Consider the following 13,103-nt stretch of genomic DNA (forward strand, 5'->3'; position numbering starts at 1 on the left):
GCACATGAGCAGGTAATGCAAGTACCTACTTAATAAAAAAAATCACAAGGAAAGTATAACTAGCTCATCCCACTTAAACACAAAAAAACAACAATTATAAACCCGAAATTATACATAGTATGGGGGCGTATCTCGTACATTGAATTATCTAACACTCGTGTAAACATCCATTAGTTGTGGGCGTAACGTACATTTAGCACTCAAAAAGCGCAGAGGCGTAACGGACAAAAAATTACCACATATTTATTTAATAAAATTTCCGATGCAAAAGACATCCACGCAAATCGTACACAAAGTTGGGAGTTACGCCAAAATGTCTCACAAAATTTTTTTGAATTGGCAGATACGGCCAAATGCGTTGGAAAATTGTGTTCAAGCATTGATTTTTCATAGTGCTTAACGGACATTTTTTTCAAGTTATCGAGACGTTAAATAATACTATTCGATAGAAAAAAAAATACTGAGTATAACTGCATTTTCGCAATTTTGTCCCTTACGCCCTTTGAGCCTACGGTAGTCGTTATATACAGTTTTGTTCAGAATTCCAAGCGCTTTCGTTCGATATCTCTTAAAAAGTTGCCTTTACGACCCAATTTTTGCACTATGAGCTTGCAAAAACAGCTTATCTCAATGGTAAATTACCAGTATAAATTAGAAATATGGATATTATCGTAAAGGTTACCGCTATAAATATTGTTGTAAATGACTTACATGTGTTTTGTCGTCCTTTAAGCCCTTCATTTGTCTTGATGATTTTTCATATCGTATCTCGTATGGTCAATATGGTCGTAAAGGACATATTATACTACATATTGATATTATTTTACTTGCCCTTTATTTTCGTCCCTTTTGCGGAGGAAACTGCGGGCTGCTGGAGTGCTGACGCGAAACAATTTGTGCGTGACATAGGCAAAAGGGAGAGGATCCCCACTCTGAATCTTTTCTGGTGCAGAGGCTGTCCATAGCCATCCAGCGGGGTAATGCCGTGAGTATTATGGGCACTTTTGCACCGGAAGCGATAAAGAACGGGTTTGACTAATAGTTACTGTGTAATTATTTTTAAGATGTAAAATTCCTATGTATGAAAATTTTAATAAACAATGTTCTTAGGATTTTAGATACTATACTATTATAACTCTAATCGGGATATACCTGGCATAATCAACTACCGTGTGATACATTTTTAAGCTTCGTAACAGTAAATTATGCTGAGAAAAGTTAACATGTGTACCGTGACTGGTAACTAATACACCCCGAATTTGGAATAAAATAGTCTGATAACGTCTCTTACGTCCCCCTAATAAACAAAATTAACAAAATTATCAAAAATTTCATGGGCGTAAAGGACATTCATAGTGTTTTTGACCAATTTTAAAGGAAATTAACTTCTTTCGTATTTAATTTATAGATATGATTGCTAATTCAGGTTAAAGAGAGTAACATTTTGAGTACTTTTCCAATACACATCAAAAACATAGCTCGATAAACCACAAAAATATATTATAAACATTTTAAAAAACTGCAGTTTTTCGCGTCTCCTGAAAAGTAGCATTTTGTCCTTTACGCCAATTGAACCAAAAGGTATCGTAATAATATATATTACTAAAATTAATAAAATCAGTCTTTATATTATGTATCAACTAGGTACATATTATAGTTGCACATGCAAGTGCAAATATTTTCATTGCATTCAATTGATGCTATGTTTTGGGGGGCGTGGCTAACGATAATCGCAAGCCAACATTTTTTCTCATAATTATACCAACCCGAGCCCGGAGCCAGTAATATCACCAAAATAATTAAAACAATTATATTCTGCTCCTCAAACGAACATACTTTTTTTTTCAATAACTTTTATAATTTATGAGGTCTTGTATTCAATGTACATCATCATCATTATAATTGACGTTGCTTGCCAGGCTTTATACATCACAAAATTAGCAATACATTGCGTCTTAAAATAATCTTAAAAAGTGTTCTAAATATCGAATAAAAGTTATTTTTAAAAGTCGCTTATGTGACATTCTCATTCAAAAGGTAGGGACCACTTTGTCGTTTACCATAAAGACGAAACTTTATTGTATCTTTATACAAATAACCTGTCAGAGAGTCCTTATGGCAAGGATAAAGTGGTACCTTTTGATTGCGAACTTCACGAATGTTGGTCAGTATGAGGAGCCTATGAAAAGATGCCTCCGAATGAAATAAATACACTGTAATGGCTCCTCTACACGATGGGCCAATGCCGGCCACTCCAAGGGCCGCATTTATGCGTTAGAGGGAGCAAGTGATATTGCTATCTCATTCTACCGCATGGCTGCGTTCCTTGGAGTGGCCGGCGTTGGCCCATCGGATAGAGAAGCCATAATGTTCATCTAACAAGCACCCTACCCGCGTAGGTAGCCTACCCCGCGTACGCCGTTCATGCAAAGTTTTATTTTGCCAAATAGTAAAAAACCGTGGTTGAAAATGACCCAAATTATGAATGTTGTCTCGATGTGGCATTATAATAATGTAGACGTAAACTTAATAACATGAATTTTTTTTTTGTGGCAGATACTTGATTTATATAAGAAAAAAAAATATTAAAAATAAAAGCGGTGGATGAATTTGACACACATTTGTTTGAATAACATATTATAATATCCTGTGAAGTACAACACTTCACTTACCGACTATAATTTTATTTTAGGCATTTTAGGTTCACTATTAGGTATTTATTAAATGTCATTATACCCGTGGATGAAAATGACACAAAATGCGTGTGTATGTCGGAAGCCACTTCGCTTTTACAGGGAAACAAAGAATTTCATCTCGAATATTGTTTTTACCGAATGCTGTTTAAAAAAAGAAATACCTAAATTTCTACCTAAGCAAATACCTAGGATGACACAAATTATTATTATTAGGTTTAGTATGTGGTCTGGAAACTATATGTAAAAAATAAGCAACATTAATAATCTTATAACTTCAAAAGTTATTGCTACCGGACTATTAGTACTATTACATTACACGCAGTCGTTGTGGCCGAAAACTGCCAAGACTTCATTTATTACAATCATGGTTCCAATTTTTATTTTGCTATCGAATCCCTTTTTTGCCATATCTTTATGGTAAAATTTTGAATTTGGTGGTAGAAAGTGTTCCCTAAGATTTTGTAAAATTATAAGCGCAATTTCACCGTATGTTCTAAAAATCTTCCTCGAAGTTTCGAAAACATCTGGTAAATTTCACACATTTTGACATAGGGAACATTATTGGACAAGTTTTGATTTCGTTTTTATTTCGCCTATAATGAGAAGATCTTCAAGCCAGCCAAATTTTATCAAAATGTAACGGAAATAAAAATACATCAACAAAATTAATAATAATAAGGCTCATATTATATTTAAGAACGGCAGGTTTGTCAAAAAGCCGCAAAAATCTAGAGTTTACTTTTCTGCTTTCGTATTTGTTCGCCAAAAACCTCGAGCCAAATATGACGCGTCTCGTAAAACATGATTAAGACAAAATTCCAGTACCTAAGTTTACTTTAACGCTCACTTTAGAGGTTGTTTTGCGCATGATTGAGTTGATGTTTGCTCTAGTTCAATAAAATTTTCAATGTTGACTTCTACCTAAAGCCGCGCCCGTGCCCACAATGGTAGCTGCTGGCCTAACAATAAGTTCTTAACCGTGAAAAATACGAGTATGGGGTATGCGGTGTGGGTTTATGAAATGGACGAAACGAGTTACATGAAAGGATCGAACTCGCTTCGTCCATTTCATAAACCCACACCCTACACTCGTATTTTAATGCCTTTCAGTATGTAGCAGGCATTATGTAAAAGTAGAAGTAGTTATAACTTATTTATAAATGTACATATTTTAAAGCCGACATACTTAGTGATAGCTTTGGCCAGCTTTTCCATAATAAACACTAGTCTTAATACTGAAAGCAATACTATAAAATGTTTCCTGGAGTATCCATTTGTACCTGGATGTACTACCTAAAGAGCCTTGTAACAACCCATTACGTTACGTTACATTACAACACTTTAAATCAATATTAGAATATTAGGCTCAGGCTAATATTTGGCTGCCTGCTAAGATATTTAGTGATAGTTTGCTAATGGCGTCTCAAAAAAGGCCTTCAGCTAGTGTTACGAGTACGTCGACGTCAAAGATATGTTTGCATTTTTCGCCATAGTACAAAGGATTAAGGTGCAAAAGTGTAAACATATTTTTGGCGTCGACTGTACAGGACATCTTATTACAGCGATTAGCTCACCTTCTTCTTGGTCCTGGCTTTTGTCCCATTTTACTTGGGGTCAGCCCTCCTAGTAGTTCTGCGCCACATCACACGGTTGTGGGTTGTCTCCGGTACTGCATTGCTAGCTTTTAGGTCGTTTTTAATAGTTTGTGTCCAGGTTGCTTGTCGTCGTCCTGGGCCTTGTTTACCCTCTTCTATGGCAAGTACCCTTTTGGTCACGTGGTCATCCTCACGCCTCATAACATGGCCATACCAACGCAGGCGGGCTTCTCTCATTTTGTCTGGAATACTAGCAACCTTGAAGGTTCCGCGTATGTATTCGTTCCTTATTTTATCTAAACGCGTGACTCCTCCAGACCAGCGAAGCATTCTCATTTCCGTAACGTGCATTTTCTGTTCGTCCACTTTTCGTGTCGGCCAGCATTCGGAGCCATAAAGAAGAGCGGGTCTCACTGCTCTCTTATACACATTTCCCTTTATTTTTACAGGTACACGTGGGTCACATAAAACACCAGTGAGTGATCTCCATTTAAGCCAACCTGTCTTGATCCTGTTTTGAATATCTTTCTCGGTGCTGGCTGTTGGTGCAATTATGGAGCCTAGATATTTAAACTCTTCCACTCTCTTTAGTGGCGCATCTGAGATGGACGGACATGGAGCATCTTTTGTGCTGGTACCAGAGAAATTGCAATACATATATTCGGTTTTCTGTGTACTGACTTTTAGCCCTCTTTGCTCTAAGGACTCATGCCAGGCAGTGAGATCCTGTTGCACTTCTTCTAGCGTTTCTGCTATCAAGGCTATATCGTCCGCGTACAGAATAGACCATGGTGCTGGTTTTTGGATGTCTTTTGTAATATAATCCATTACTAGATTGAATAATGTGGGACTAAGCGTCGAACCTTGATGGACACCCACCTTGACCTCAAAATGTTCACTTCTTCCTGCTGGGCTGACTACACTGGTTGTGATGTTATGGTACAGATCTTTTAGCAGTTCCGTGTATAGTTCTGGGACACCTTGAGCTCGAAGCGCCTGCCAGATAAGTTTTCGTGGTACGCGGTCGAAGGCCTTCTCTAGGTCTATGAATACAATATGGAGGTCCTTTTTGCACATTTTGTACTTTTCCAGGAGTATTTTTACGGAGTGTATGGCGTCTGTTGTGCCCACTCCGTTAGTGAATCCACACTGATTTGGGGTGATTTTGGTTATTCGTGTGAGCCTTTTGACAAGGACACTCTCCCAAATTTTTAGGGTGTGTGAAGTCAACTTAATACCCCTGTAATTTCCAACTTCGGCAACATCTCCTTTGTTTTTGTAAAAAGGTATCAGATTGCTCGATCTCCACATATCTGGTATTTTACCACTCGCTAGGATTATGTTAAATAGATTTGTAAGCCAGTCTAAACCGACCTCCCCTAGGTGTTTCCAAAGCTCTGATGGGATTTCATCGGGTCCTGCTGCTTTCCCATTTTTCATTTTAGAGATAGCTGCTTTGACCTCATTTTGTGCAATCTCTTCAACTGGTCCTTCGACTGGTGGTAGTGACGAAAGTGGCCCTTGAGGGAACTCTTCATTGAGGAGTGCTTGGTAATATTCTTTCCACCTATTATTGATGTCTTTGCTGGTGGTCAGTAGTTTTCCGGAGGAGTCTTTGATGTACCTGTTGCGTTTGATATCCTTTGTGTTGTTGTTACGGCGTTTAGCCAGCTTAAATATCTCTGCGTCGGATTGGGCATGTTCTAACTGTTGGTAGAAGTAGTCTAACGAAGTCGCTCTCGATATTGCTACGCACTTTCTGGCGTTCTTTTTGTGCAGGATATAATCTAGGCGGTCGCTTTCCAGTTTTGTTTTCTGCCATTTCTTAAAGGAGTCCTTCTTTTCTTTTAGTTGCGATTTCACCTTTTCATTCCACCATGTAGGGTCTTTGTTGGTCTTCAGTTTGCCTTTCGATACTCCTAAGTGAGATGCGGCGCTTTTTAGACAAAATGTGTGGAAATTGTTCCAGAGAAAGTTACTTTGTTTTTTACCATGAAGTGTCTCCTTTAGGTATGTGTTAACCTCTTCCAAGAAATGAGTACTGGTAGTAGTACAGCGATTAGCTCACCAATGCAAATAAAATAGCAAATTGCCATTTTAAGGCAAACTTAGTTTTAGGTATGGTAACATATCTACAGTAGGTTTTCACGGGCTTGGTTTCCACAACTCGACGTCATATTATTGCGCCTATTTTGCGTGAGCATATCTACAGTAATAGGTATAGTAGTACATACCGGTACAACTTGGACATAAACTGGGTAGCTCACAAAAAGGCAGTAACTCTGCACTCTGTATACATCCCATACATAGATTACACCACATTTACATTATACCACATTTTTCTTTTGATTGACAGAACAAGATACAGGATTTTTTGAAGTGAAAACTTCTTTAGCGGCGCTGTGCTCTTTTTGTGATGGGGAAAAAAATTTAAATCGCGACAGGTCACGTGACCGTCAGTTTCGACAGATTGAAAATTCGTGAGACAGACACGTGACCTGATGGAAAAACTGTTACAATGTCATTGAGTTTTCACTTCTGCCGGCACTCCCGGAGTGCAACCCGTTATTTTTTTTGTCAAAGTAGTGCCGAGTAGTAGTAAGTTTTTCAAATAACAATTCGATTAGACAATTTACTATTAGCCCAGTAATGATACGGTTGCGCAAAACATAAATTATTAGATGGTATACCTAATAATTAGCCCGATTAATTTTAATATCATTTAATAAGGCACAGATATCTAATAAATATATCCACGCATCCCACAAACATTCTACCCGGAAGTAGGTATATTAGGAAAAAAATACAAAGACTGTGGAAAAAGTGTAGGTAAAGTCCAAGAAAAAGCCATACCCCCTAGTTTGGTAGCCGGACAAGATGGCGCTTGGTAGTGATTTGTAATCTTTGGGCTGTTAATCTGATTTTAGATACTTGATTTGTGAGGCAGGTTTTGAGCATACCTAACAGATATACTTATGTACCTACCCAAGCATAACGTTAAGGAGCAAAATAATATCTATGTAAGATATTATACGGCTATGTAAGTACTAATGCGATCTAGGACATTTGTTCTCGGGACCGCACGCGCACGCTGTTTGCTTGTTTGCTAGAAATAAATGAGCCCACAACCTTTACTATTGTTTGGTTCCATACTCCATAGTCAACAGCGGCATTTGCTCTGAGGTAACATACCTCTATACCTAGTGGTATAGGTACGTGCGTAGGTTTAACGTCATAATGAGCTGAGAACTAGCTAGAATTAGCACATCGTTCGACATCAAAATAGCATAGGTACAGTACAATAAGCACAAAATAGCTGATGTGTAAAAATCTGTATATCTTTTTACCAATTAAAATCTGAATCTGGATCTAAATAAATAGTGACAATCAAAGAGGCCAAATAAATCGCAACACACCTCACACCTTTATTACCATACAAAGAAGGATGGACACAAGGAAGGATGATATATTTGGACATTTTGGCCGTCCATTTGATGCTGGCTGCATTAATATAAAAAGTCCAGGGTAAACCAATGTATGTAATACGCGTGAAAGTCCAGTTTGAATTCTACAGCATCTATCTATAATGATTTGAAAATACCTTCGCTGACCCGCTGCTCTTCTAATCTTTTATTTTTAGATTAGATATAAAACAGAATTGTAATCGTATATGATAATTTTATATATAGGTATTTTATCTTGAAAATAAATAGAGCCCTCTATCACCTTCTACGACCGCCAACAAAGGCTTATAAAAAACGACTCAAGAAAACTTAACCGGCGTTTCCCCTTTCCAGATACTTAATAGGCGGGAAGACCCTCCCGCACTTCGCACCATGGGTGGTTCAGAACCTCAACATCGACCTCAGCAAGCTGCCCAAAACCACGCCACTTCCCACCTCGTACCCTGACAGCAGGCTGCCCAGCAACGTCCGCGAGGAGCTGGAGACGATAGCGCTGGTCAGCGTGGATGGGATGGACCGGCTGATCAGGGCGCATGGGCAGACGCTTAGTGACATGGCGCAGGTCAGGAGCAACAGCTTCCCGAGGATACCGGACGCTGTTGTATGGCCGGAGTGCCATGAGGATGTAAGTGGTATTTACACACACGGGTATTAGGTACGTACCTATACTTAGGATTACTTACGCATACACAAAATACATCGTCATTATCTCAATTTACAAAACGAGCGTATGTTTGAGAGGTATTGAAGCTGTTTTAAAGCTGCAATGCACCTGGGAGCTGCATTTAGTAGAGTACGGGATGTGTGCGCGCCAACCCCAACGCCATCCTATCTATGATTACGGATAGAATTGACTGTCCGTACATAATGCACTGTTGTGGATCACGGACACTTGTTTCACCATTTTTTTTTATTTTACAGGTCGTAAAAATAGTCGCACTCGCAACTCGCCACCAATTCGTGATAATACCATTCGGCGGAGGCACTTCAGTATCTGGCTCCATCACGTGTCCGGCCCGTGAGCCGCGTCCCATCGTGGCTCTTGACACCAGCGAGATGAACTCCATCCTGTGGATCGACCGCGACCAACTCCTGGCTCGTGTACAAGTGAGTTCAGTCGCCACCAGTTCGTGATAATCCCGTTCGGCGGAGGCACTTCAGTATCTGGCTCCATCACGTTTCCGGCCCGTGAGCCGCGTCCCATCGTGGCCCTCGACACCAGCGAGATGAACTCCATACTGTGGATCGACCGCGGCCAACTCCTGGCTCGTGTTCAAGTGAGTTCAGTCGCCACCAGTTTGTGATAATTCCGTTCGGCGGAGGCGCTTCAGTATCTGGCTCTATCACGTGTCCGGCCCGTGAGCCGCGTCCCATCGTGGCCCTCGACACCAGCGAGATGAACTCCATACTGTGGATCGACCGCGGCCAACTCCTGGCTCGTGTTCAAGTGAGTTCAGTCGCCACCAGTTTGTGATAATTCCGTTCGGCGGAGGCGCTTCAGTATCTGGCTCTATCACGTGTCCGGCCCGTGAGCCGCGTCCCATCGTGGCCCTCGACACCAGCGAGATGAACTCCATACTGTGGATCGACCGCGACCAACTCCTGGCGCGTGTACAGGTCAGTTCACTCGCCACCAGTTCGCAAGTGTTCGTCTAGTGACAAGTATTCGATAGTGTTCCTTTGTAATATTCGTGGCCGCAATTTTTTTTTTTATTATGAATGGGCTTACTCATGGCCACAGACTAGCCGAAGCGTAGACGTGGCCTACGATGGAGCGAGCTCGCCCAGAAGGTGCCTGTTCACTCTTGATTTGAAGGTTGCCGGGTTATAAGAACACGGAAATATAGACGCCGGCAAGGAATTCCATTCCTTGGCAGTGTGCATAAGGAAAGTAGAAGCAAAGCGCTTCGTGCGAATTGGTGGAATATCTACCAAGTAAGGATGGAAACCGGCCGTGCGTCTAAAAGTCCGATGGTAGAATGGGGACGGTGGAATGAGCTCGTGTAGCTCTTGGGCACACTCCCCGAAGTGCAACCAACAATTTTAATACTTGTAGCTAAAATAAGTAGATGACCGCTACAGCCCCGTATATTCTTAACTTGTCAAGTGCAGTTTGACAATCCACTTGCCACAAAACGTAGCGTAACTTATGCCTTAAAATCGCTGCCTCTATAATCTGTCATTAAGTAAAACACCTTCTGATAATATTTGTTCTTGTTACAGACGGGTATAGTAGGCCAAGACTTGGAGCGCGAGATGCGCGCCCGTGGACTCACCGTAGGCCACGAGCCAGATTCCTACGAGTTTTCAACCTTAGGAGGATGGGTGGCTACACGGGCCAGCGGCATGAAGAAGAACACATACGGCAACATCGAGGACCTCATCGTTCAGACCAAGGTGAGTCGTAAGTCGTATTATATGTATAACAATTAGGACTAGCTAATGGGTATCGTAAAGACCAGGAGTGTCATAACGTAGTTAGGCTGCTAATAGTCAGATTCCCACGAGTTCTCCACGTGACGTTTGGGTAGCCACTAGAATCAGTGGGATGAAGATTCGATTAACACCTACAGCAACATCGAGTATCTCATTGTCCAGACCAAGGTAGGTCACAAACAGGACTCTTGCTAGTTTTCTAAGCTAATTGCCTTCTTCTGGCTTGTCAGCTCAAGTATTTTTTGCTAAAGTATTTGATGGTAAAATTGGTGTGTCCGTCTTCGAAATGGATCAAAGTATAACTATATGTTACCTACATAAAAATCCACCAGTGCAATCAACAATCCCGAGAGATACCGTATCGTCACCACTGACGATAATTTCGGCTAAACTGACACACTCAAACAAGTAATTACTTGCTTAGAAATATACCGCAAAAGCCCTCATTATGCGGCAGTAAAATATTATAATCACCTCCCAAATTATTTAAAATCAGTGGAAAGTGACACTTCGTATACAAAGAAGTTGAAATCGTTCCTTGCTGAAAAAGCATATTATTCAGTAACCGATTTTCTCACTGACAGTTTTGTTAAATAAGTTAGTTTATAGTAAATAAGTTTTGATCTCCTAAACTTATAAAGCTAGTTTGTAGTATTTGTTCTTAATATGTACCTACTTATATTAAGGAAATGTTTGCCATACCCTATTAGGGTCCATGAGATACTATTATTTTGTAACAACTTGTTTTTTACCATGGTGCAATAAACGATATTCTATTCTATTCTATTCTATTCTAATTACTACGGCGTTTTCCAGACGGTGACGCCAACAGGAGTGCTGGAGAAGAGTTGCCGCGTGCCGCGCATCTCCTGCGGCCCGGAGTGGGAGCACGTCGTCATGGGCTCGGAGGGCTGCTTCGGGGTCGTCACTGAGGTATGTACCTACTCCTACACTCCGAACCATTCAATCACTTCTTATATTTTGTCCATGTCTGTTCCATCCGCTAAGAGAAACAACAACATTGATTCTATAGCAGTTACAACTGTAAGCATTTGTGTGAATTTACTTCCTATACGGTTTCAAGAGTGAGAAAAAACGTTAATATTCTACTTCAGGATGATATGACCCTACATATTAATCACTCCAAAATATGCCCGTGACGACAGAAGCATGTATTTCCAAAAGTTTTCCCACGATACGCTAGCTAAATAGTAAATACTAGTTTTCTGTAGCTGCATATGGCCAACACATTAATTTTAAACAAAAAGAAACCGTTGGAGGCGCGGGGTATCGATCCCCGTACCTCTCACATGCTAAGCGAGCGCTCTACCATCTGAGCTACGCCCCCGGTGACATGACTGACGAATTCATCGATACCAATGAGTAACTCAAGGTAATTAAGTACTGTTCGACTTGCGACTTTCACTTTCGATGTTTGTTATTGAAGTGTGAGACACATATCGCAGGGCAGTGGTAACTTTCCAATAACCTTCATAGCCAGAGGTTATGGCGCTTTGTGTTAGCCGCGAAAGCTGAGCCAACCTCGGCCAAAAGCTGGAAAGCTGGAAGGCTTAGTCACTTTTCCCATCTTTTTCTTTAGTATATTTTTTTTTATTTATTTTAACAAAAGTACATAGGTACACAATTACAATTATATGGTTTCGCCAAACTGCTTGACAGTTTGTTGGCGAAATACAGCACTCTTTACTTATAAAACTATAACTTATATCTATGTATTAAGGTCTAATTTGGGTATTCGCAATGTTTTTTTACACTTTGTATTTTAACTTAACCTATTTTATTTTACGCTCATCTTCAGAAATATATGAAATGTTCTTCAGTTTAGAAGCAAAGAAGTTATGGTGATAGGTATTTGTTTAAGTTTGATAACAGTTTTTAACACTAACCTCCATCAGATGTGTCCTCTAAGCGCCGAAATTTAATAGGTGCCGACATTTGAAATTACAGGTGACGATAAAAGTGCGCCCACTGCCGCCGGTGACCCGCTACGGCTCGCTCGTCTTCCCGGCGTGGGAGAGCGGCGTGGCCTTCGAGCGGGAAGTGGCCGAGAAGCGGCTCCAGCCGTCCAGCATACGGCTCATGGACAACGACCAGGTACCATGTGACACTAACAGTGCGTCCACTGCCACCGGTGACCCGCTACGGCTCGCTCGTCTTCCCGGACTGGGAGAGCGGCGTGGCCTTCGAGCGGGAAGTGGCCGAGAAACGGCTCCAGCCCTCCAGCATACGGCTCATGGACAACGACCAGGTACCATGTTGACCTTGTGTTGTATTTTTGGTAGGTACTAGAAATATCAGCCCCTACCAAGTGGATGCCAGAAGAAGGGCGCGGACGCGGCAGGCCCAGACGGGGATGGCAGGACGACCTAGACACCTTTTTCAGTTAACTGGCCAGAGCAGACGCAACGTCGGGAGTCGTGGAAGATAATGGTAGAGGCCTTTGCCCAGCAGTGGGACACCATTATAGGCTACTCGGAGTAAATATCTATGATGGAGCGGCCATTAATAGGCGTTCCCCTCTGCAAAAAGTCCGCGGCCGCCGGTCAAGGAGGTTATATAAAGCTAGTTGCCACACGTCATACGCCATTTAGCATACTCGTACGTCAGTCTAAGCGGAATGATAGGAGCTGAAAATGCCGAATTGCAGCGTTTTCTCGTGCAAAATGAGATCGGAAACGTCTAGCGTACAAGAAGAACACGTTTATTTTCATATGTAAGCACTATTACATCTAAATATTATCAAATAATGCACTAACTTTACAAAAAACTAAAAAACATTGTCAATCTGAAAGTGATACCAGTTAATGATACTAGATCTAATTTAGGGTAATTTTAAAGATGACTTTCTAAATATTAATATATTTAGTAGTGCATACAAACTTAATATAATA

General features: G+C 40.9%; 2 protein-coding genes and 1 non-coding gene across 3 annotated transcripts in view; 2 read left to right on the top strand and 1 right to left on the bottom strand.

Annotated features, from left to right (window-relative positions):
* LOC134667489 (adenylosuccinate lyase) overlaps positions 1 to 11,433 on the top strand; it is a 382,878-nt gene extending 371,445 nt beyond the window's left edge. The window contains exon 4 of the mRNA XM_063524913.1: positions 11,424 to 11,433. The gene's annotated coding sequence lies outside the window, so the exon portion shown is untranslated. The remainder of the gene's footprint in view (positions 1 to 11,423) is intronic.
* Positions 1 to 13,103, top strand: part of LOC134667510 (alkyldihydroxyacetonephosphate synthase) — a 36,678-nt gene that overhangs the window by 11,890 nt on the left and 11,685 nt on the right. The window contains exons 3-7 of the mRNA XM_063524938.1: positions 8,089 to 8,380; positions 8,677 to 8,862; positions 9,979 to 10,152; positions 11,008 to 11,124; positions 12,160 to 12,306. Coding sequence (XP_063381008.1) covers positions 8,089 to 8,380; positions 8,677 to 8,862; positions 9,979 to 10,152; positions 11,008 to 11,124; positions 12,160 to 12,306 — 916 coding nt within the window. The remainder of the gene's footprint in view (positions 1 to 8,088; positions 8,381 to 8,676; positions 8,863 to 9,978; positions 10,153 to 11,007; positions 11,125 to 12,159; positions 12,307 to 13,103) is intronic.
* On the bottom strand, positions 11,467 to 11,539 carry Trnaa-agc (transfer RNA alanine (anticodon AGC)). The gene has a single exon. It is a non-coding gene; the product is annotated as a tRNA-Ala (tRNA).

The sequence above is a fragment of the Cydia fagiglandana genome, chromosome 9 (assembly GCF_963556715.1).
Source record: "Cydia fagiglandana chromosome 9, ilCydFagi1.1, whole genome shotgun sequence".
Lineage (NCBI taxonomy): Eukaryota > Metazoa > Arthropoda > Insecta > Lepidoptera > Tortricidae > Cydia > Cydia fagiglandana.